This window comes from Micromys minutus (genome assembly GCF_963924665.1).
Source record: "Micromys minutus genome assembly, chromosome: 13".
Lineage (NCBI taxonomy): Eukaryota > Metazoa > Chordata > Mammalia > Rodentia > Muridae > Micromys > Micromys minutus.
Window position 1 is genome coordinate 11,843,914 of NC_137982.1, and position 24,867 is coordinate 11,868,780.

Here is a 24,867-nt window from a genome sequence, read left to right on the forward strand (position 1 = left end):
ACAAAGCACAACATGAAAGGTATGTAACAAAACAGACATTGGTTTTACCAAAAAAAAAAAAAAAAGTGCTTACAATTTTTTCCATTTGTGTGTGTTCCCCCCTTTGTGGTGTGTGTGTGTGTGTGTGTGTGTGTGTGTGTATTTAAATAAATAGCCTCGATGGCCTGTACATTCCCAGGCTGTTCTGAACAGGGTAGTGGAGATGTCTGAACTGCAACATGTTACTGCCACGTGATCCACACAAGAAATAGACCCTGGGCAAAGGCTCAAGGCCGAGTGGGTACCAAGTAACCTGGGCTCAGCTGGCCACTTGCCACATGGTTACAGTTGGGGTTTTGATCATTAGGAGCAAAAATCAAAGGAAAGATCTGGGTTCCCCAAAGTCAGGGATCAGGCTAGATTCCTCTTGCTTGAATCAGTGCCTGGCACAGGGTGCCGGAGTTCTGAACTGAACCACACACGCAGCTTTCTGGGAGCTGCTTTCTCTTTGTCCTCAGTCAGCTGACAATTTTTGGAAGGGAAAAGATGCAAGTTCCTGCCACCCGTGCCTAACCCTCCTCCAGGTTGAGACAGAGTGATGTGATCGATTAGTGATGTCTGCCCCAGGTGAAGCAGGGACAGCATACATGATATGAATTTGCCTTTCCCATCCTGGAGTCTTCTCAAAACAAGGAGGAAGACTTTGGCTAACACAGGCTGCTAGGCAGCCTCTGGTGAGTAGTGCATCAAGCCACCAAGTGGTTCTAGAATTACAGGATAAGCTTGGGACAAATGGGCATCCCCTGAAAACACAAATCAGGGGGCCTGTGTAACCTGAGACCTTTATTTGGAGTTGGCCTCTGCTCTTAGGAGTGGGTGGAGCTGGCTTCATGCAGTGTGGGGAGATTGCAGAGGTGCCAGCTGGAATCCTGGGCTTGGCATGTACTCACTGAGGCCATGGGCACCTCTCTTTCCTCGTGGATGAATCAGAACTAATATTCTGGCTGCCATTTCTCTGGGCTCTGTTCCTTGGTCCTCTCGAGAAGTCTCACCCCACCCCCAGAGAAGACCGGCTCAGGCCCTTCTCTCAGTGACTGAAAAGTGCCCAACGAGGGTCCCTAATGCTAGCCCACCTAAAACATTCAGTGGCTTCATCGTGCAGATCTGACGCCATCCTCTCCATGCCCCCTGCTGGGTAATTAGATGGGGGAAACCCCCCCACCAAGTTTCCTCTTTTCTTTCCACAAGACTCTCATCACCTCTCCAAGTCCAGTGTACCCAGTCCTTCCCCTCCGAGCCAATGGGGGGGTCTTTGGCACCCATCCCTGCCCATCCCTCTGCCTCTTCATTTGGGCAGGCCTCCATCTCTGCCCTGTTGGGCCTCTCAGGGTTGGTCAGTGTCTCTTCTTGTTCTGAGTTAACTTGACATAGCCAGACAGATGGAAATGATAAAATTAGAACACAGCTTTCCTTTGGGGACATCCCACAAACACTGTAGAGTTTTCCAGACAAAAGCAGCAGAGTATATAATGTTGGGGGTTGTTGGCTATTCAGAATTCGGAGATGGTTCCAAGGAAGTAGTAAATAAAGGCCAATATGGGGGAGAAAAACCTGTGAAGTAGAAGGCTGTTGTTGAGTCTCGACTGAATTAGCCATTCCTGCTGTGATCAGCTGACTTTAAGACTCCCAGTTGATGAGGAAAGACAGGCTGCTTGTTTTCCTGCTGATGCCACATTTCAGGGAGCCTGCCTTCCCAGAGAGGGGCTCTGCTGCTCCTGGTGGGTTCTGGTTCTCAGCAGGAGAGGGAAGGACCGGGCCTGGGTTGATGGAGCCACTCACTGGCAGAGGGCAGGAGAGCAGCGGGTGAGGGTGAACGCAGAAGTGGTGGATCCCTGGCCACAGCTGGATGCTGGATTTCAGCGGCTGAGGGGCAGCTGTGTGGTGCCCATGGACAGATGTGCAAGCGCTGGCAGCGTTAGTACTGAAAAAGGATGACCTGCAAGACAAGCGCAATGGCGGTGGCTAAGCTGGTGCCTTAGCTGGTGACTAAGCTGGGCTCCAGGGAGCAGCCCTGGGGGACCTGCAGACCTGGAGAAGAATGGTGGCCTCAGAGCTTAGATCTGGGCTCAAATCACACACTTCTCAGTTTCCATGCTGTGAAACCTTGGGCAGCTCACTTCCCTTCCCTGAGCCTGTTTCCTCAAGAGTAAACAGCAATGGCAAAATCTCTCAGAGCAAGAGCAGCAGCGGAGACCCACCATGTGCCTCACTCTGGACCTCGTGAGCACGCGTGGTGCTGTTAACCACAGCACACTGCGACTGCACTGATTTATTTGCCATTTTATTAATCCCTGACCTGCCCAATTATAAATTGTGCTTCATGCTTTATTGTGTGTGTGTGTGTGTGTGTGTGTGTGTTTGTGGGGGCAGCTAGGCATCCATGGCCTCCATATACAGAGGACCACTGAGAAGATATTAATAAACAAAATCTACTGAGTACCTTCTGTGCACCAGGCACGTGTGTTGGGCTCTTCACACACATTGCTTCTCGGTTCAACAGCATCACAGGAGGGCAGAACCTATTATAGCCCCATTTAGCAGAGGCAGACACTGAAGCTATAAGAAGCTAATTGTACTTAAAGGTCTTAGGGGGAGGAGGCAGCCGACTGGGGTTCTGGGTGGCCTGACTCCAGCGGTTCATACTCCATCCCTCACTCAGCCCCGGGTACAGCTTCCCTTTGGGCCTGAAGGTCATCTGGCTTTGAGCGCTTATTTAAAAGATGACTCTGGTCAGACCCTTCTCCTCTGAGGCTGCGCTCTTCTCACCCGAGAAAGACTCTGACTTCTAAGACCCTTTTAAGTGCTAAAGCTGTGGGATCCAGGAATATGGCAAGGAAGAAATGTAGTTCTGGAAACATAACAGGCCTGTGGGGCCAAATGACATTGTCATGGAGATAGGATGCCCCACCCTGCCCCAGGCCAGCACTAGTTGAGTGGACCAGCAGCACGGGGACTCCGAGTCTCCCCACAGGTTTCCCAGAAGGACATGGGAGAAAGCTAATACCTTCCTCTGTTCTCTGTCCCACCCCACACTTGTGACACAGCAGACCTCACTCACATGTAGATGTGACTGGCAGAGGTGCTCAGGAGCCAACAAGCAGGCCAACAGAAGAGGTCAATGGGTCATGAGGGAAGGACACAGACTGTACCACAGAGCTCCTGGCAACAAAGCTGGGGACATAGCCCAGCAAGAGAGCTTCTGGCTCAGCAGACAAACCCAGAGGCCAAGAACCCAGAGCCAAAACTGCCATCACCCAGCCTAGCACATCATTCAGGCTGACCCAGACACAATCACAGCTCAGCTAGGCATCTGAGAAACAAAGGCTCTCCTGTAAGCCCAACCAAACCTGTGCACTTTCAAGGCTTCCCTGACTCAAATCCTTCACTCCACGGACCAAGCCTTTTGCGACATGGCCTCTGCCAGTTCCCCCTACCTCCCTGGACTTCAGTCACATTGGACATCAGGGGTCTTTCAAGCTCTGGCTCCTCCATGCCTTTGAATCGGCTGTTCTTTTGACACAGACATCCTTCTCTTTCCTGCCTCTTCCCTTGAGCTTGCCACACCCTCTTCTGACTCCTCTGGGGTCAAGGCTGTTCCTGATTCTATCTACTCCATCACCCTATAGTATAACTACCCACAACCTGATCTAAACCACACAGGCCTTAAAGGCAGAGGTTATACATTCTTCCTCCTTCGTATCAGTGTTGGTTCTCAAAGGACAAAGGCCCTCAAGCTTCAAGTCAGTGGTGCTAGGATGCAGGTCAGCTCTGCCACGTTCACTGTGGCATGGGCGATTGCTCTGAGCCTCAACTTCTATGGATGTAAAACAGAGAGCATTATGAGGCCCCCAAGGGAGACCAAGAAAGATGAGGCCAGCGAGCGCTGTATAAGCTGCTAAGTGCTGCACAAAGACAGCGGTGACCTAACCATGCAGACTTCAGATCCCAGCACTTGGCACTCCCAGGACAAACAGCACCACCTCTCTGAATTTGTTTCTCTGTCTTTTACAATGAAAAGGTCACGTCTGCACCAAAGATGGCTGGGGGAGTGTCAACCAGTGTGTGTAAAGTGCCAACCTCAAACTGAGTAGGAGCTCAACAACCAGCAGATCTCACTGTGACTCAGAAGCTCGGAGTGTCTGCCTGGTGCCCGCTCACCATATTCCCATGCAGCATTATCATGCCGTCCTACTGAGTTACCTGGACCTCCAGCCTCCAGCCCTTGCCCCATAGTGCCCACTACCTAGCAAGCTCTGCACACAGCAGGTTTCAGAAAGCAACAGCAGAGAACCTCTCTGAAGGCGTGTCCTCTTCCCTGGAGCCCTTCAGAACGACCAGAGCCAGTCTTACTCTGGCTGGCCTCTGTTGCTCCTCGTTCCCCCTGGCTTGGGGATCTATGTCTTCCCAAACTGCATCTGGGATGCTGATGTGACATGCAGCAAGCCTGAGACCTGCTGGAGTGGAGAGCTGCTAAGAGCCATGGCACCTCAGAGCTTCCTGCTCATGTGTTCACCCTCCTCGGGTTCACTGGGACCAAAGTCTAAATTCCCCTAGGGCTTCGTTTCTCATCACTGCCACTTCTCCACGTCTGAAATAGTTGTTTGGGAGTAATGGCTTCGAGGACTATGTGGTATTTCAGAACTGAAGTGATAAGGCTCATACCCACTCTTGGTTACACCTAAGGCAGACTCAGTGGCTTTCAACTATCATGTGGAGAATATTAAATGAAGCCACAGACTGGCTGATATTTATGCATCCTTTAGGATATTCAGTGTTGATGCCTGGAGAAAACACAGATACACATCGGTGGAGAAGGCCCTGCCATTTGACCCTAGGTCACATGTAACCTGCTCATCCCAGGACCTACCAGCCCTAGTTGCCAATAGTTACAGACAGTAACAAAAGGAAGCACATGAAATGGGAAGTAGAACGGCATGGAATAGAACCCTTCCCCAGAGCCTCAAATTATAAGAGGCCTCACTGCCAAGGGATAGGAAGGACAGGGCTACAAAGAGGACTACAGAGAAGTCGGGCACATGAAGCACCCAGGTAGCTGCTCTGGTGACTGCCTTGGGGCCACACTGGAGGCCAGAGTGGTCTGCCTCAACATGGCATGGTAACCACTCAGTGGTAGGGAATGCTGCCAGAAACCCCTTCCCAGCCGGAAGGCCCTGACCCACCAGACATAGCCAGGCTCCATTTACCTTCTCACCCCGGCTGGAGAGCGGCCCATCCATATCGGCTTTGAGGTGGACAGGGGGCGCGGTGTAAGGCAGTCGGCAGTGCACCTGCCCGCACTGTACCTGACCTGTGGACGAGAGGATGCCTTGGAGCCCATCCCCTAGGCTCCACGCAGGATCTGCAGGCTGAAGCCTGATCACTAACCCAGAGTTCTGTCTCCGCTGCTTGCTGCCTGGTTGGCCCTGGGAAAGGTCTCAGTTGGGCTGTAATGTTACGCATGTGGAGGGTTTTATCTGGTGCCATGGCCCAGCTCACTGATGAGTTGACACTCCTATACAAATACGTATGAACCCTCTCCTGCAAACAAGGATGTACCCACCTATCCGGACCCGCATCCTTATGTTCTGATTTCCAGAGCATCACCAAGACAGTTTACCAACCACCTCCTAGGACATCCTGTTCTTATGTGTCACCACCCTGCTCATAACTACAGCCCAGCAGATAACCCCTGTCCTCCTCCTGCATTTCATCCTTTCCTGATTAGCCCTAATCACCTGACTTGCATATGATTTTAATGTGTATTTAATATTGCCTTTTCATCAGTTAGAATGCAGGCTCCATGACAGTACAATGTCCCCCCAACCTTTTTGGTTTCCGAGTACTCAGGATGAGGCATGGAATATACAAAGCACCCCTTTTTAATGTAAATGTTATCTTATGAATATGGGTGCATAGCCTGCATGCATGACTGTATGTATGACTGCATGTATGACTGCATGCATATCTGCCTGCATGCATGTTTGCATGTGTGCCTGCATGCTTGTCTGCATATATGCCTGCATGCATATCTGCATGTATGCCTGCATGTATGTCTATATTGTTTGTCTGTGTACCACTTATGTGGCTTGTGCCCATGGAGGGAAGAAGAGGTTTGACAGTTTTGAGCTGCCATTTGGGTTTTGGGTATTGAACCCCTGTCCTCTTACAGAGCAGCCAGTGCTCTTAATCACTGAGCCATCTCTCCAAGCCCCTGCAAAGTACTCTATAAAGATTTGTTGAATGAACTTCCGTACTCTATTCCAACATCTGAAATTGTTGAGAAAAGCTGAGCAGTGGTGGCACACACCTTTAATCCCAGCACTCCAGTAGCAGAGGCAGAAGAGTCTTTGAGTCGGAGGCCAGCCTGGTCTACAGAGCAAGTTCCAGAATAGCCAGGGCTACACAGAGAGACCTTGTCTCAAACAAATAAACAAACAAAACCAGCAACAAAAAGCCTGGTGAGGAAAGTTCATCACTGGTTCCAATCCAGACCCCTTGCATCTCAGCCTCTACCACTCCAGCAAAGTACTCATCTGCCTGTCTCTTCTCTAGACTGTCCTACCCACTCACAGAAAGAGCCTAGACAGATACTTGCAAGTGATGAGTTGGGACAAGTCGCTGTGCCTTTCTGAGACACTTCTCTCTTCTGCAGGGTAAGGCAATTGTATTTAATTGAGGATCCTTAACTCCCTGGGTGTTCAAGAAATCTCCGAACAGCTTCAAATTACTCCAATAACTGTCTGCACATTTTTTGGAGTCTGGTTCCAAAGGTGGTGGGTTTTTTTTTTTTTTTTTTTTTTAATTATTTGAAATCAGATTCTAAGCACTGAATTCAGTTGACTGCAAAGTGGAAGGGCACCCCCAGAGCCCCACCCCTGGGGTCTGTTTCTATATTTCAGAATACCCAGAACTCCATGCTTTTAGTTAACTGTAAGGTGATCTGCTGCTTTGTCCTCTGTGTCAGGTGTGTTGTTCTGACTCCGGGGGAAGAAGAAAGGAAAGCACAGCTCCTGCTCTAGAAGAGTAGAGAGATCTAGGCTTGACCAACGGAGTACATAAACGGAGTTCTGATCCTACCTACAGATGTTACCTAGGCCCAGTACCAACCACATACCAAATATTAGCTGGCTGCCAAGACCCCTGGTACCCAGAGAGCCCCCAGTCTTTGGCACTTTCAGTAAGTATTTAATAGGTTCTATTCAGGCTGAACATTAAGGCATTGTTTAGAAACAAAGGAGGAAAAGCGCCCCTCCTGATGAGCAGAAGGAGAAATGGAACTGCAGAGAGAGTTCCAGCTGGCAGCCCAAAGCAGCAGACAGGACCCCCGCTCCTCGCTCTGCCAACTAAACCCACAGCACATCCCAAAGCATCTAATCCTTGGCCTGTCTGTACTAGATGAGACCTTTAAGCCAGTTATCTCAGCAATGGTCCTGATGCTGCATTAAGGTGGCTACTCTCATTGCCATTGTTTCTATGGAAGAGGAATAGGATGGTGGTCCAAAAAATTCACCCAATGTCTCCAAGCTACTAAGTGGCAAGGGTGGGCTTTGATCCCTGCCAGTTACACCACAGCTTGGATGTAATCATTAGAGTCCTTGGAACTTACAGTAGACCCTTTAGTTTCCTAGTCTGTGTAATGTCTAGAGACCTCTGGCACAAATCAGCAACAACTAGATCCCCTTTTTGTTGGAACTCAAGATGAGTGTTTGAAAGAGATAGTATAAATGTATATATGCCCATCCCCTACCCCTGCTTTTGGTCATACCCAGCTTTGAGGAAACAACCCTAAAGGGAAAGAGATTTTGAACTAAGCACCTGCTCAGAAGCCGAATCACTGACTCCTCATGCCTCCAAAATCTAAGGCAAGTCTTCATCCAGGTTCCAGTTTCAAGATCATTTCACCAGCACCCACCCACCCCTCCAGTGCTCACTGTCTCTACTGGGGCCGTAGCTCGGTTGCTCAGAACTTGCTAACATACCCATGTGGGTTTCAGGAAGGAGGAAGGGAGGCAGGGAAGAAGGAAGATAGACAGACAGACTGAATCAGAGGACTCTGTCTCTCCATTGGAATGTGAGTGAGTCTCTCGGGAACAGTGCAGTTCCGACCCATTTACTGACTGTTGTATCTCAGTGCTAAGAAAACAGGAGGTACTCAGAGTCTGGATGCTCATGTCAATCAATTCTCAACATCCTTTGAGAGGCATCCTCACAATTCTAGTTCACAGATGAGGAAACAGATAGGTTCGAGGAGATTCTGTGACTTGTCCAAAGGTCTCACAGCCCTAAGTGCCCAGGCCACTCTGCCCTCTGCACCCCGAATGCACCAGTTCCCCCAGTCTATGCGCTTCAGTAAACCTTCCCAATCCTTCAGAGCTCAACTTGCTCAGAGGCAGTGCTCCTCAGGACCCAGCATCTCAGGACACACCCACCTAGCATCTTTCCTATAGGAATCACTGCAATGAAAACCCCACCTGAGTTCTGTCCTAGGCTGTCTTGCTCACCCCACCAGAACGCAGACTCCTTGGTCCCTACCCCTCATCCCTCGCACATGCTCACTGGCTGCTTGAAGTTTTGCTATTGGTTCTCTTTACCAAGGGTCCCGACTCACTGGGAAAGGGAGGGAAACTGACCCGCTTCACATCTTCATCCACCAGGCTGTCTCCCTGAGGTCACCGCCCCTCATATGAAGCCCAGGAACAGGCCTCAGCGTCCCCTTCCCCGCTGGCCCAGCGACCCAAAATCCGCATCACTTACTCTCGATGTAGCCGTGCAAGGTGACCATACGTGCCCGCTCTGGGCTGCTGAACGGAGAATAGTGGATGTCGTCGGACAGGGCGGAGGGGAGGCGGGACGGGGGTGCCCCAGAGGGCGGCACTGGGTGCTGCGGTGTATGCTTTTTATGACGCGCTCGGCAGTTTTGAAACCACACCTGGAATGACAGCCTCTGCACTCTTAGTAATCAAGAAAAAGGATCAACCCGTACGGACTGGGGACCCCAGGCCACCCTGGAGAGGGGCAGCCACGTGCACCCGCGACCATCCGCACCACTACGAGCTTCAGCACTTCCCTGAGGTCCGCCCCAGACCTTAAAGCTGAGACCCCGGAGCCCCACCTGGATGACCCTGCGACTAAGGCCCGTCATGTCCGCTAGCTTCTGCAGCGTCTGCGCGTCGGGGTTGTTGTCCTGCGCGAACTGCGCCTGCATAACCTGTGGGGCGCAGAAGGACCCTGAGACCTCCGCCCAATCAGAGGCTCAGGGTCCGAGGCCACGCCCCAGGCAGCTTCAGTCCTGGAGCGGCCTCCAGTGGGTCCCAGCACAAGGGGCGGAGCCACAAGTCCCGTGCAACCACGCCCACTCCGAGGCCCCGCCCACACGCTTCGGGGCTTGCCCCGGGTACCTGCAATTGCTCAGCGGTGAAGGACGTCCGCGCGCGCTTGGCTGGCTTGGGCTGACTGTCCTGTTCCGAGGGCACTGCCCCCTCCAACGTGAGACCGTTCCCTGGGGGGCGACAGAAGCGGCTGACCACGCGTCCCCATCTCTTCTAGTGGCAGCCTGGAAAGGACGGGGTGGGGGGGAGCTTGTCCCTGGAAGGGTCAGGAGCGAGTGGCTAGGAGTGGGGATCCCAGGGCCCTAGTCCCGGAGCCCAGAGCTTCCTTTTCATACTATCTCCATGCTTTTTTTTTTTTTTTTTTTTTTTTTTTTTTTTTTTAAAGAAGAAACTAAGGTTCCGAGAGAAGAAAACTCCTGAATGGGAACCCCAAATCCTCTGCCTCTGGAACAGAGCTGACTCTAACATCTGTTTCAGCTGAGCTGGAGGGAATCAGGTGGAGATTTTAAAAGAAGGTGGGGGGGGGGGGAAGAGGAGCAGAAGCAGAAACCTGAAGCAGCAACATCAGCAAGTGTTGCAGAAACTATACCTCCCTCCCCTTTTTTTAGACAGTGTTTCTCTCTTGTAGCCCTGGCTGTCCTGGAACTCGCTCTGTAAATAAGGCTCTGACTCACAGAGATCCACCTGACTGCCTGCCGACTGCGGGGACTAAATGGGTGCCACATCGTTCTGAAGTATTTAAAACAATTACATTTTACCTTCTCCAAAGTATAATTTATTAACTGAGAGATATCTTAAGTGTTGTCTTTCTGTTTTAGTACTTTGGGCTACTATGATTGTAAACCAGCTAATAACATTCCCATTTTAGCAATTTGTTTTTCTGAATGTAAAAATAATGCACTGTTCTTACCCAAAGCCCAAACTCCTGACAACCACAAAGGAGAAAAATCACCAGTGACTCTGCCACTCAGGGATAACCACTGCTTACAATTTGTTGTAATGTTTTAATTAGGGGGGAAAACTATGCAGAAAGAAAGAAAAAAAACCCTACATGTACAAAGAGAAAGTGGAAATGTAAACAGAGAGATATATCATGCGGAATGGTTTTAACTTTTTCTTTAACCACATCTCCTCATTTTTCTACAATAAATGTGTGTGCGTTGTTTTTGTTTAAAAGAAAAGCAACAGCTAATGCTGATGACAGTCAGTGACCTGAAGCCCAAGTGTTCAAGTTTCCCTGTGTAGGCTGTCATTGGCAAGGCCATGGCTAAGGGCGGCCCTGGGTGGTCCAGGAGTGAAAGGAGGCTGTGGTTTACTGATTAACCACAGTGTAGAGGAGGCTCTGACTCCTGAGCCCACCTCTTCTGCTGACTTGCCAAACAAGGCAGGCAACTTTAGCACACACTGCACCAAGTTCGGTTGCTCCCCACTTGGCTACAAATCCTAGCAGGAGAAAATGATGACCGTGTTGAGGCCGTGGCTAGGAACACATTTTTGATTCCTGACTAGCCCTCCCACTGAGGCCTAAAAATTGAGGTAGGGTGCTCCATACTCCCCCCCCACCTGAGAAGCTGTGCGATATTAATACTTCTAAAAAAGCAGGCAGGATAATGGTTAGTGTGCCTAGTGTTTTAGATTGAAAAATGAAACTCAAAGGCAACCGCATCCCAGGAGCCTCCTGGCTGTTGAAGGGGTTTCTGGGGTTGGGGGGGGGGATATAACGTGGCGTAATGTGCTACGTTATGATAAGTAAGAAAGTGAGCTTCAGGGAACTGGAGCAGACCTATCAGATGTAAGCTTTGGCAAGGTTCAATCTGTAGATAACCTCTACCGCTTTTCTAGCTATGAGTAGGAATATAGCACAAAGCTCCTAAAAGGGACCGTAAGGATTTATGCATCCAACCACGTTCCAGGGAATTTAGCACTATCCATACATCCTGACAGCAGAATCATGGGAAGGGTTGCTGCCTCTGTCCACAACTCCATGCCCTTTTAGGATTCTCCCCACCTACCCTTATACATCACTCCGCCTCGCCCCGCCCCATCCTGCCCCCTCACTGTGACGCTTTTAAGACTTTCACCTAGACCCTAGGATAAATGTCTTGGGGGAAATCATGCCCCAGAAGAGATCCAAGGAACATTCTAGTCCAACATCTAGATATCATGAGCAGATGTGGACGAGAACAGGCCCAATAAGAAAACAGAAAACAAAACAAAAAAGCCCTCCTCTGTTGGCATTGTATGGTAAAGCCGAGTCTCCAAGACTCGGGGACTGGTTCCTTTTAAATTTTTATGTTCAGAACCTCTGATCCAAGATGACCCAGCCATAGCCTCTGGCTTTGTGTGGTCCATAAGGAAATGGGGAAAATGTGGGCTACACCTTATGTCTAGGACTGTCTAGGCAGCTGGCCGGTTGGGGATTACCCGTCAGACCAATGAGCACGTAGGCTGCCCGGAGCGTTGCAAGAATCTTAACAAGGTTCGGTAGTGACTAGTGGCCCATGCAAATGATAGAGCCAGAGCGCATGCTCCACGTGTAGCCCCACCCCAATGTTGCCTCCAGGTATTCCAGGGACGCTCAAATGGTCCACTGTGCGGACCGTGAATCTAAGTGATAGGGAATGTGGGAAAGGGCTGGGACTAGGTGCTGGGTTGGGCGGGTTGGGTACCGTTCTCGGCGGCTCTCTTGAGGTTCTCGATCATGGTGTCGTAATGGATGCGGCAAAGCACCTTCTCCTCAACCAGGCCGAATTCCTCACCGGTGGATAGCTGGCGCTTGCAGGAAAAGCAAGCGAAACAGGCCAAGTGATAGGCGTTGCCGCGCGCGCGCCGCACCCAGTCACTGGCATAAATTTGTCTGCCGCACCGGGCGCACTTGGTTCCAAATCGGCTGCGGGACAAAGGGAACAAGAAAAATAATGTTTAGAGCGGGCGTCTTTCGTCCTTCTCCTGCTCTATCGCTCAAGGCACATGTTGTCCAGGGTTCACCTGGCACCCACGCCCCACATTACCTTACACTTGAATCCATTACTCCTGTGCATCCAAGTCCCACCGAAACGATGATTGGGAGAGAGATTTTTATTACCTTCTTGCTTTGCTGAGTTTTTTTAAATATTCTACAATAACCACTTAATATTCGCATATTTTGCCCACTATATTTGAACATTTGCTCATTAGAATACACCATGGTGTTAGGAAAAAATCAACCGCACTCTTACCAGGGAAAGTTTTGAGCATCACCTGCCATGCAAGATTCTAATGCTTTCACAGAGTTTATCTGAGTTAGCGTTTTGCAAAGGACATCTGGGAATCCCGGACCTAGAATAAGTTTCACTACATCATACATTTACCACATCATACATTCACTACACCAAGGTCAGGGACCCCAACAGGCCTGACTTCAATGATGAAGCTGTAGTCCCTCCCAGCTTTTCTTAGAACACACCTGCACACACTCATTAGCTTTGTGACCCCACACAGACAGATCACTGAATTGCTCTGACTTCCTATTTTCCTTGATCAGGACTGCTAAGATGACCACAGAGATGACTGCTAGTGTTTGTTTAGTGCCTATCAGCCAACCAAGGACCCAAGCAGTCCTGAACTTCCTAATACTAACTGGAGGAGGAGGAGGAGAAAGAGGGGGAGAAGGAGGAGGAGGAGGAAGAGAAGGAGAAGAGAGGAGGGGGAGGAGGAGGAGGAGGAAGAGGAGCCTAGATCAAATGCCCCCAGTTCCCTATGTCTATTTTTTCATGCTGCCAGGTTCTCTGTCTCTTCCCCTTCTTCCTCCCCTTTCTTTTAGAGGCTGTTAGTCAGCCACAGACTGGATCATCAGACTGGGAGTCCCTCCAGTAAGCAGCAGGGCCTAGTCTACCTTGTATGCAGGTCAGGCCCTCAGCACTAGGGGAAGGCTGCTCTTGTGAGGCTGACTCACCTGTGACCGTCCTAACCCTTAACCCTGTTTCCTCTGGCACACACTGTTCAGGAAGTAGCTCGGAAAGCAGAGCCTTCAGCCCAGATCCAGCTATGCCTCCAGCTAAGGAAGTGAACCTCTTGGATGCGCCACATTCTTGTCTTCTCTGCTGCTGCCCTGCTGGGCCTGCCTCCCACCAGGCTTCTCTCACTGCTGCATCTGCCCTCATCTCCTACTTCCCAGTATTGGCTTGTCAGTGCAGCATCCACACTGCAGTTTGCAGCAAAAATTTCACCGTGCACACAGAATCCTGTCCCTTGAGCTCCTTATGGTCTTTGGTGGCACCACGCTATTCTTCGAGTCTAGTCCAAGGTGCTTTGGGTTTACAAACCCCAAGAGACCACATCCTTCTCAGACCCATCAGGTTCCTAATCTTTATTGTCTCTCACCAAGCCACAATGGAAGCTCACTTTTTCCTATCTGTTCTTCCTCTCTCCACTTCTAGTATCCTCCCACCCCCAGGCCTCTGAAGGCTGTTCCTTCCCTGTCTGCCCACCATCTCACGCTGCTCTTTAAGTGTTTGGATCTTTGGCTTGCCCCTTTCATCCTTGGCATGCTTAGAGATGGGGTAAGTACGCGGAAAAGATTTGTGTTTCTGTCTCCAGGGCCAGCATCCTTTCCACTTTCACACTACCTGTGTGTGGATAAACAGCTCAGCAAAATTCACTTCAGTTATAAGATGGTGTCACCTGTTTTAGCAAATTCAAGTAATTGGCTGTTGGATTTGAATGTGTGTATCCCTGTGTATATGTGTGTATGTAGTTGTGTGTATATGTGTGTGAGTATGTATGAGTGTGTGTATATATGTGTATATGTGTATGAGTGTGTGTGTGTGTGTGAATATGTGTGTATGCCTGTGTATATGTGTGTATGTAGTGTGTATATGTGTGTGAGTGAGTGTGTGTGTGTGTGTGTGTGTGTGCTGGAATGCAGCACATCACTCATCTTAGGCTCTCACACAAACTGTACAACCTCACTCTCTCTTCTTTGATACAAGGAGAGTTAAGGACCCTCACTAGGCCTCTAGTTTTGCTCACACTGATCTTCTTCGCCTAGTCAAACACCTTCCCCAACCCAGATAGATTCTTCCTATGACCTCAGAAATCATGGCTTCCTGTGGAAGAGTCCAGACCAGTCTGTGGTCTCTGTTCCCAATTCTTCAGAAAGTAAAGGTGAAACCTTATTTTGCCAGTGCCCCACCCCCATGCAGCTTTGTTGGTGGTAACCCCAATGGAACCATTCTCTGACTGCCCCTGGGAAGCTGGCTTTCTGCTGTTTGTAGTTTGGCACATTGGGGGAACGGATCAAGCAGCTCTTCCGGGAGCCTTGGCTTCCTGTTAAGCCCTCCCACATCAATGCCCTCACTGCACCCCGCCATCTTTGCTGAGACCGGTGAGGTACAGACCCAGAGATTCATTTTTCACACTTGGAGTCAGAGGTTCAAAAACAACAAACGACTTTTTCCAAACAATACAGAGTGTGTAGTGGGAGCTAAGCTCCCCTGGAGGTGCTGAGGGATCTAGAACTTGCTTGGGAGGAATGCAGATGAGAACCTGGCATCCCAGTGGGGAACAATGTTGGCCAACTCCTGGCAGAGATTCTAAAACGTTCAACCTAGGGGGGTTAAGGAGAAGGGAAGGGCTGCCCTTCAGAGCAGCAGCCTCTGGCGTCTGGCTGTGGTCCTCTGCAAGGAGAGCACTCGATCCCCACCGTTGACTCCATGGAATTCCTGGTGCCAGTCTCCGTGGAAATCCCTGGCCTTCCTTCCTGAAAGTCCGACTCACAGAGCCCCCACCCCCTAAGCAAGTGCTGCCAGTAACCAACATCCACAACTTTCTCACCCTCTGCCTAAGCCGAAGCGCCAAGAATTAGCCCAGTTAATGAAATCATCGAACTAGATCCCTGGAGAAAAGGTGGCGTGGTGGTGGTGGTGGTGGTGGTGGTGGTCGTGTTATTACCGGTGTTTGTATGTATTGTGTCTGAAGATACAATGTCCTCCGGACAGGGGATAGCTCGCAGAGAAAAGGCGAAAGGAAGCTACCATTCAGGTCTGACAAACGGACAAACTCCTGTCCAGACGGGCTCCAGCCGCTCCATTCCGGAAGCAGCGAAAAACAGCATCAAGGGAGGAGACAACGAAACTTCAAGAAAGGGATGTGTGGGAGGTGTGAAGGAATTGCCAAAGGGATTGGGGAGCTATTCCACTGACCCCCTCACTCAGGCTGCGAAATCTGCTTTCCGTGTTTCTTCCCCACCGGGGTCCCAGCAAACCCAGCACACCACAACAGGCCTAAAGCGCTTTGACGATAGAAAGGTGCAGAAAGGTGCCGACTGACACCGCGAATGCTAGCAACAGTTAAAGGGATACCAACAAGCCCTCTCCCCACACCGAAGAAGAGTAGGAATCCGGTTTTGTAGGCGGAACTGCACCGTTGCCCAGGTCAGGCTCGCTGAAGATGCTCCTAATTGTTTGTTGGGTGAAACAGTCTCTAAAAATGAACCCTTTGGAATACCCCCGCCCTGCCGCCGCCTACTAAATTGCTCCTTTCTACATGGGGAAACGAAGTTCAGGGTGGGGTCTCCTACATTTAAGACCGAAAGGAACGAGGAGTTCACTTATTTTGGGTTTTAGATTCTCAAGACGGAGAGTTATAGATTTCTTGAGGCAAAAAAAAAAAAAAAAAAAAAAAAAAAAAAAGGAAAACTGGAAGTGAAGCTCTTCTCAGTCCCTCCCCCTTTCCTCCTCTCAACACAAAACCCTTAAAAAGAAAAGGGGTGCAGAATCAGCAATTAAAAGGTTAAACAGCAGACTAAGCCTGCCTGGAGGTCCTGGTCCAAGGTTCCTTCTTTCATAGCCCTTCCCTCCATCCTCCCCCCAACAGCTGTCCCCCCAACAGCTGGTTGCTGCTGGGTCTCTCCACACGGAGGGTGGGGGGGTTGGCGGGTAGCTTCCAGGCTCCCAGCCTCCCCTGGGACCCTAGCTCTAAGGAAAGGGGCTGAAGTCCAGGGACAGAGCTTGGGCTCAAAGTGGAAGGCCAGAGAACGCTAAAGGACTTGCAGCCCCCACCCCACCCCTTCTACCCCTAGAGGCAAGCAGAGAGCAGGAACTTCAGCTAGTCCTGGAACTCCAAGGCCCCCACCCCCACCCCTAGAACTCTTTGTTCCCCACTCCCATGGCCAAAGGGAAAAGGAATGAGGACCAGGGTCTTTGGTCTTAGGAAAGTTGCTAGCTATCATTTCTCTTCAGGTCCTAGCAAGGAGAGTCACACATCAGAGCATATATAGTGGGCACTCTCTATGTGAATCAGGGAAACTGGATAAGAACAGCAGAGAGGTCTTTGTCACTCTATGTACCTTACAATTGCCAAACAACAACACAAGTGTCAGACACAGCGTGACTGTAGAAGAAGCATATGAACACTTAGAGGAAGGACTTGTGGAGCCAGGTGGCCATGGGACTATCTGAGCATTACCACTTATTAACCGAGTGACCTTATCCCTCAGGGCCTCAGTTTCCCCTCCCTCTAGTATGGGGGAGATGCTGATAGTATCTTAGAGGATGGATCACACAACTAAAGATACAGGATACAACAGCAGATAAAAGGTTTGGTAGCCTCAGTCTGTGCCCTCAATCTCTGGATGACCCTGGGCTTCCCCTCCCCCAAGCACACAGGTCTCTACTACATAATGGACTCGATGCTGTAGGAGACCAAGGGAGCCAGGAGGCTACCACCAGAAGGCCACAGGGCCAACAGCTATGGACAGGTAGACGAAGGGAGATAAGAACTGCCCTGGGGTGTGGTTGCTGACAGCAATGGAGAAATTAATGCTCCAAAAAAGGAATGGTGACCCCCCACCCCTCTCCACAGAGGCTAAAAATATTCTTTAGTTCTTGAGGGTGTGTGTGTGTGTGTGTGTGTGTGTGTGTGTGTGTGTGTGGAGAGTGGTCCCAACAAAAAAAGTAAAGATATTAAAATGAATCCTACTTCCCTGTTGGTGATTTTATGTTTCTGCCATGACTTGCCAAGAGGAGGGGTAGATAGAGAATCAAGTTGAACTCACAATGGCTGGTGGGTTCCCTATTTGGAGAACAAATAGCAAAAACAGAGGCAGAATGTCCAGAGACCTAGCCATAGGTACATAATATGGGGGACCAACTGCCTCCCCCCACAAGTGCAAATCAGCCAGGAGAAACACCAGACCCCCAGTTCCCCCCATGCTTTGCAGAGTCTCTCCCTGTGGAATTTGGAATTTCTTCCTAACCTCCAACTGCTGAACCACCAACCCCCTGCCAGTGGAGACTGAAAAAAAAAAAAATTCTACAAGATAAAGTTAGGGAAGAGGGAGGGAGGAGATAGAATCTGGGATAAAACCCTTCTGTAGGGACAAGGTCAGAGGTTAGAAGCTCCTGGGAGCCCAGAGCCCCCTCCTTGGAGCCCTGACCACTCTCCTTCCTCACCAATCTTCTCAAGCCCTGTTGGAAGAGCTCTCTTTGGCAGAATACTTCAGTCCACACCCCATCAGACCCTTGACCTCTGTTTCAGGAAACAGAAGCCTGTGGAAGCATGGCTGCTTTCCCTACCCACAGTTCTTGAGCGGGAACTCCGCCTCCCACACACCATTATTCCCTCTCTGGGAAGAGTCTGTGTTGCTGCTCAGGCTGACAGACAATAATAATCCTCCCCTGATGCTCTCTCTCTCTCTCTCTCTCTCTCTCTCTCTCTCTCTCTCTCTCTCTCTCTCTGCAGGCTTTCTCTTTCCCTTTCTTTGGTTTTATTGTTTTTGTTACTGGTGAATCAGCTAGAAATGACTTATGCCCACATGGAGACCTGGCAGGGAGAGAAAGGATGAGAAAAATCCACAAAATTCAAAAGTCTACCTTCATTTTGAACCAAGTGAGCTTTTATTCACTTGAGCTTTCTTAACTCAGCGCCTGGTTTGTTTGTCTGTTTGTTTTGAGATCTCCTGTCATTGGGAAAGGGTTAGCACTCAGAACCAGGCTGCCTGTGGAAATGCTATCACAAGTTCATGCCTGGTGCCCGCCCCATCAGTGATCATAGCAGCGATGACCGAAGCATTCACAGTCACTGCCATTTATGAGCCTTTGTGGAGACTGCTCACTCATGGTGGCCTCCTTGGCAGTTCAGAGAGACCATCTTGGGAAAGAAATATCCAGGGCAGAGATGCTGTGACTCGCCCAAGGTCATAATTAGCTCTGCAGAGCTCTGTCTCCTGCCTCTTCCCGGGCTGGCTGCACATGGCATTCACCACAGCAGTGCAGTGGACTGAGGAGTTAGTGGAGGCCATAAATGATGGGATCAAGAGCCTAGTTTTGACAAGTCCTTCAAGATCTTGTAAAGCATAACATTCAAGAAGTAGCAACCATCCTGGAGATAAATGAGAAGGAATTTGAGGACAGGATAAGGCTGCCTGGGCTTTTGTCATTAGAAAAGCCCAGGAACAAACCTGCCCAGCTTTATCCTTTAGAGGAAAGACACTATCTTGAGCTCCTTGGCAGCTGACTCATCCAAAAGGACCCCACAAACATTGTCCCCCAATCCCTAATCCCCAATCCCTAAAGCTAGGCCTAGAGTAGGTATCTAGAAAATGCCTGTAATATTCATTTTCTGCCTAAATTAAGCCAATGAAACATCAGAGGAGACAGTAGGAGGGGACCTCATACTCCTGGTTATACCTCATACAAGCATAATCTTCATTTGTCTGTGTACAGTAGCTGTCAGCCAAAAGATAGATCTTCACACCACACCCTTCACCACCTCAGGGGTGGAGAATGACATTAGCATCCTTTCATCCCAACTTGCCCTCCCAAGTTTGTGTTCCCTGTTCTGAGCAACTTGTAAAACCACACACACACACACACACACACACACACTTTCAGCATTAAGACCTATACTCTCAACACTCAAAACAGGAATAGAAAAATGAATTATATATATATATACATATACATATGTATATATGTATATATATATATATATATATATATATATATATATATATGAACATACCCACTGTCCACGTGCCCTGATTTTGCCCATGACACTTTATTGCCTCTGCAGATTTCAGACCATATAGGCATATATACTTTTTGAAGCCTCAGGCAGAGTATCCCATTCCCATGACATGAAGGAAGACATGCCTTCTAGCCATGCTTCTTCTGGTTTCTCAGAGAACTGCAGTCACACCTTCTACTACTTCCTAGGTTCAGGAGTTCTTTCTAGGGCCCCCGAGGTTCAAAGAGGGTGAGTGTGGGTCACCACCCACCACATTCCCTGACTCACAAGCTTTCTGGGGCTGAGGTCTTCTCCGGAAGACTGTGAGTCACAACTTCTCTCCAAGAAGTGTGTGTGTGTGTGTGTGTGTGTGTGTGTGTGTGTAAATGTATATTACAGGGTAACTTTCTCCACTTCCGGAGAAAGCATTTAGAAGAAGGCGTTGCTTCTTGCTCTAAAGAACCAATTCTAAACCCATTCTCCAGCAGACTTTCAGCTTCCCGCCTAGGTCTTCACGGATACCCCTAGGCACTTCAGTGACCTAAACCCCAAGACCGGGTCAGCAGGGCAGGCGCCTGACGCGTGGCTAGAAGCTAGGCTCCTGCAAGACATTGAGCGGCTGGCGGAACCATGAAACCAGGGAAAATGGCTTGCGACCAAGATTTACGTGTCACGCCGCAGAGTGAAGCCCAGTGGAATGCAACAACGACTCTCAGACTCTCAGAGTCGGTCCTGAAGGCCCAAAGTTAGAACCTAGACCGAGGCGGGGCTGAAGCCTGGGCAGAAACGGTGGCCCACCAGTGGTTGGAAACGGGAACCTGGGACCAAAGCATGACCCCAGATTTAAACAGCGAGCACGGCAGGAGGCGAGGTGAAGGCAGTGATCTATACTTGTGCTTAGGATTAAACGCTAGGCTCTGAGCTAAGGCCGGAGTCAGATGTGGCCTTGGCGCTTGGGGCTGGAGTAGATCTGAGCCCAAAACTGAAAGCCGAGCAAAACTAGAAGGAGAGTCCTGAGCCTAGTTTAGGATCCCTCCCAGGACAGGCTGCGGCACAACTGGAGTTCAAGTAGGAACCAGAGCCGGATCTCACCGGAGATGCAACGGGATGGGTACTGGGATCAGAGTGATCCGGGCCAGAGCCTCCGGATGTCAAAGCTCCATAGATCACGGCTGGTGCCTGGGGCTCAGAAAAGACCAGAGATGCCCGTTAGACCGCAGGAACCCGAGGCAAATCGCTTGCCAGAGGTCAGTCTGGCCCTGGCGCTCCCTTCTGTGTAAGATGTGCAGGGAAGAAGGGCCGGGCCAGTGCGCTGAGCCGCGTTGTGCACTCCGAACGGCAGAGCTCAGGAGCCGGAGACCACAGGCCACACAAGTGACCCAGGCATGCGTGTGCAAGGCCTTCACGCTCCAGCGCTAGCTGGCCCGACGGCCGCAGCCTACCTGAAGTAGTCCATCTTGCAGTAGATTTCCTTGTTCTTGATGTAGCAGCTATTCTGCTGCCTCAGCGATGTGCGACACACGGAGCACTCGAGGCACCGCACGTGCCAGATGAGGTTGTTGACCTGGGGAGGGGGCGGAGGTGGGGGTCGGTTCGGCGCCGGCCTCTTTCACGCCCGCCCCCCAGCCTCCCCAGTCTCATTTGCAGAAAGAGAGAGACACTGAAGCTCAGGAGGGGCGTATGGCTTCCCTACTTTTCTTCTATAATACGGAGGCTCAAGGAAATTGGGGTACAGCCTTCTATTCTCCTGTTGGAACCGGAGCAAAAGAAGACCTCTCACATTTGCCCAAAACTGCGGGAGCGGTAGCGGTTGGACTGGGAGGCCAAGTAAAATGGAACCCGCAAGGTCATTGTTTCCCTACAGTCTCTGGGGCTGCAACCCACACCCGTGGACATGCAGGCAACACCTACCCTGACTCACCTTGAGCAGATACCGGTCCAGGATCTCGAGACCGCAACTGGAGCAGATATTCTTGCCGGCAGACGGCACGGAAGAGGCGGCAGAGGGCGGCGAGCAGACAGACGGTGTGCTGGGCGTACATGGGGAGGCTCTACCTTCGTCCTTGTCCAGAGCGCCTGCTAAGGCCTCGGCGTCTGACTGAGCCTGAAATGGGAGAGAGGAACAGCGAAAGCGCTTAGTCGGGTCCTCAAGAGTTCCTGCCGTAAAGACAAATCTGGTTCCTTTGCGCATCGACTGTCAACGAAATGTGCCAGGGATGTCGCGCCCTAGGCTGGAGTACAAGAATGAAAGGACCTATTGGAGAAGAAGGGACGGCCCCCAACTTTTAACACAGCGCATCCTGGGTGCAGGAAGTAGCCAAAGCTCACATTCCAGGCTCGGAAAAACCAAGGCTCAGCGAGAGGCAGCTCCTATCGGCAGTTTTCCAAAGTAGGGGTAGAGGTTGGTAGCGGGAAGGCTGAGCCAGAAGCCCTGGCCTGTGCTTTTGGGGGGACTCGGGGCCGAAAGTAGGGCCGAAAGGACTCACCATGGCAGGCGGCGCGGTCCCTTCAAGACAGCGGGTGGTTGCTTTGCAGCCGGACCCTGGCTGGGCCATCACCTGGGGGAGGGGGAGGGAATGCAGGCGACGGCGGCTGCTGAACTGGCTCGGAGCTGTCAGAGCCCAGCGCCTCCCCTCGCCTGTTATATAAACCGGCGCTGAACAATGAGTCCTAACTTTGTAGTGGGCATTTAAAGCCCTTCCCCACAAAAGCGGTGTCTCTCTAATGAAGCAATTTGAATTTGGATTGGGTTTTTTTCCCTCTCTCTCCCCCTCTCCCTGCACTTAACCCGTGGCTCTTGAAGTAATCGCTTAGTTCCTTTGCAATCCAAGCCTCTGAGGGGGAAAAAAAAAACACGCGCACACACACAAACTACCTGCAATTAGAAATTGTCGTGAATGCCCAAGATAAGAGGTAGCCAGAGTGTCAATTCCAACTGTCAATCAGTGAGATCCATCAGGCCGCCCAAAGAATTGCAAATTTGATTTTTTAATGGTAGTAATTAAAAATCGAATTTTTTTCTCCCTCCACCCCCTCCCTTCTCCTACTCTCGGTACAAAATGCAAAAAGGAGAAAAGAGAGAAAGAAAGAAAATAAAAAGGAGATGGGGGTGGTGGTGGTGGTAGTGGTGGTGGTGGTTGAGAAAATAAAGCCCAGAGCGCTGGGAGCATCCGCCCGCCCGCCCGCTCGACGCGCGCCGGGAAATTGAAGCGGGGATATTGACACCGATTCAAACGCCTTTGGAGGGCCAGTCCAAGGGAAGCCCCAAGCCAAAGAGGGCGAGATCGGCGAGTAAAATGAGGCCAAAAAGAGAAAAGAGAGGCCTCTTGGAGGAGGAAAGAGAACCCTCCAGACTCTTGGAGCGCCCAGGACCGGCCCCTCATCGAGATCCTCAGCGTTGCGCCGGCACAACCTCTGGCGCATCGGCGCTATCAGCGCCTATTCAGACGGACAATACTGGCCTCGCCTCCTCTTGATTCGCCTATGTCTTTGCTAAATCGCTTTTTGAGAAATTCCTCCAACATTTGCATAATGTGTTCCCGCTTTCCGCGACCCCCCCACCCCCGCCTGCCCGCTCGCGCGCTCACACACTTGCAGACACACTCTCCCGGGCTCACTCAGCACCCCTCCTCGCCGCTGCCGCCCGCCACCCGGCCCGGCCCGGTTGAATCCCGGCTCCCGCTGGCCCCGGGCCCCGGACGCTCACCCACTTGCCTGCTTGCTCACCTGGTCGGTGGTGGGGCCGCCCTCCGCCGGCAACCGGCAGCCCTCGGGCAGCGCCGGGGCGGCGCTCTCATGCTTCCAGTACATGGGCCCGGGAACCGAGGGCTCCGTGGGCGCGCAGCGCGAAGAGCGGCTCGGAGTGGGGCCTCGGGCGCCCTGGGGGCAGAGGCTGATGCGAGAGCTGGAGAACCGAGGCTCTGGCCCCGGACCCAGCCTCAGCCCCCCGCCCCCGGCTTGAGCGCAGTCCTGGCCTCCCTGGCTGCCGGCACCACCGCCTCTGAAGAAGGTCCCGACAAACTTGGAGAGGTCCCTGCAGCTGCCTCTGCGGCTGCCGCCGCCTCCTCTTCCTCCTCCTCCTCTCCCCCCTCGTCGTCCTCCTCCCCTTCCAGCTGCGGCGACGACCGCCCTGCCGCTGGAGCCCCGCTCCGTTCAAGATGAGTCATGCGTGACCAATCCCCTCCCCGCTAAGAAGAGCGAGACACTCCAAAGGAGGCAGAGACTCAGAGACATACACAGAGAGACACACTGAAACTAGGCGCTACAGGGAGACTCTTGGAACATGCTAACACGCAAAGACACTGGCGGGCACACATCCTCACAGCTCCTACTACGGCCGCACCTCCCTCAAGGACACCCACCCCCCCTCACACGAAGGTTAGTAAGTATGAGAGGAATCCGTGGTCAGCCCATCTACAGGGCTGGGTTCCACATGAAGTCACATTCTGTTGATGCAGTGCTGAGCCTGGTATATTTGCTTGCATAGGGTCGCAAATGGTAACCTGCTCACACCAATCCCCCAGGTCCCAGACATTGACACACCCCTCAAACTCCTGCAAAAACATGCCTGATTCATGACAACCAGAGTTTGCACCAGCTTCTAAAGGCTGAATAGGACTGGGGTCAGGGCAGACAGCTATGGCGGTGGGAAGGTAGGTCCCTTGGATTCTTTCGGAATGAATAGCTTGGGACATCCACCCCCACTTCAGGATTTGCCTAGTTACATGTTCTACTTTCTGTAGAGCTCTAAGGATAATGAGAGTTAGCAAAGGCAAAGACTCAGACATTTAGACATCAGGCACACCCCCAAACACAGATCCCTCAAACTCAAAGGTATGACAATGACAAACACTGACATTTATAGTCTCCGCCTCTTTCTCACATACAGCCTGTGCCATAAAAGTGTGTAAACGTGCGTCCTCTCCTAAAACACTGTGCTTAGACCTAGTTCTGCATAGAGCCAACCCACCCATCACACAGACCTCCATAACTACCCTCATTTATCGATGGAAACATCACCCCCCCCCCCAAATCATGCTAACATTTGTACACAGAGCCATATTCAGGAGAGTCCAGGTTCCCATGGAGTGCCAAACCCTGTATAAACTCTCTTATGAGGCAATTTCCTACCATGCACTGCATTTTTGTAGATGGTGAGACAGGCACCAGGCTTAAGGGGAAGCAACACACACCTTTGCAAAGAACAATGTTCCCAGGTGTCAGTCTGTCTGCACAATTAGGCATAGCCAGAAACACACACAGACAACGTTGTCTACACATGATCAGTACTGGAAACCCACCTCCCAACCCATATCTACTCCTTCAGGCAGAAACAACCCCAGCTAATGGCATCAGCCCTTGCATCCCAGTAATTTATTGCTCTTGTGAGCACACATTTAGAGAGAAGAAAAGACTGCTTCTGAACTAGTCTGTTATACTAAAGAGAACAGATATACTATAGAAAACAGGTGAGGTGTGTACATGCACACAAATGTACACACACACACACACA

General features: G+C 51.0%; 1 protein-coding gene across 3 annotated transcripts; it reads right to left on the minus strand.

Annotated features, from left to right (window-relative positions):
* Positions 1-107: 107 nt before the first annotated feature.
* Positions 108-23,336, minus strand: LHX6 (LIM homeobox 6; the record flags this gene model as incomplete). 3 transcript variants are annotated; one of them, XM_080927335.1, is made up of 10 exons in its annotated part: positions 1,955-1,975; positions 5,244-5,347; positions 8,794-8,968; positions 9,152-9,247; positions 9,438-9,538; positions 12,038-12,258; positions 20,798-20,919; positions 21,277-21,459; positions 21,842-21,913; positions 23,082-23,336. In XM_080927335.1, the coding sequence occupies 10 exons, from the start codon at positions 23,163-23,165 to the stop codon at positions 1,955-1,957; spliced, it is 1,179 nt and encodes a 392-aa protein (XP_080783461.1). The 3 variants fall into 3 exon arrangements, with proteins under 3 accessions (XP_080783462.1, XP_080783463.1, XP_080783461.1); XM_080927336.1 differs by lacking the exon at positions 5,244-5,347 and having other exon boundaries at positions 108-1,975; XM_080927337.1 differs by lacking the exons at positions 5,244-5,347; positions 23,082-23,336 and adding an exon at positions 22,728-22,778 and having other exon boundaries at positions 108-1,975.
* Between the last annotated feature and the right edge of the window lie 1,531 nt (positions 23,337-24,867).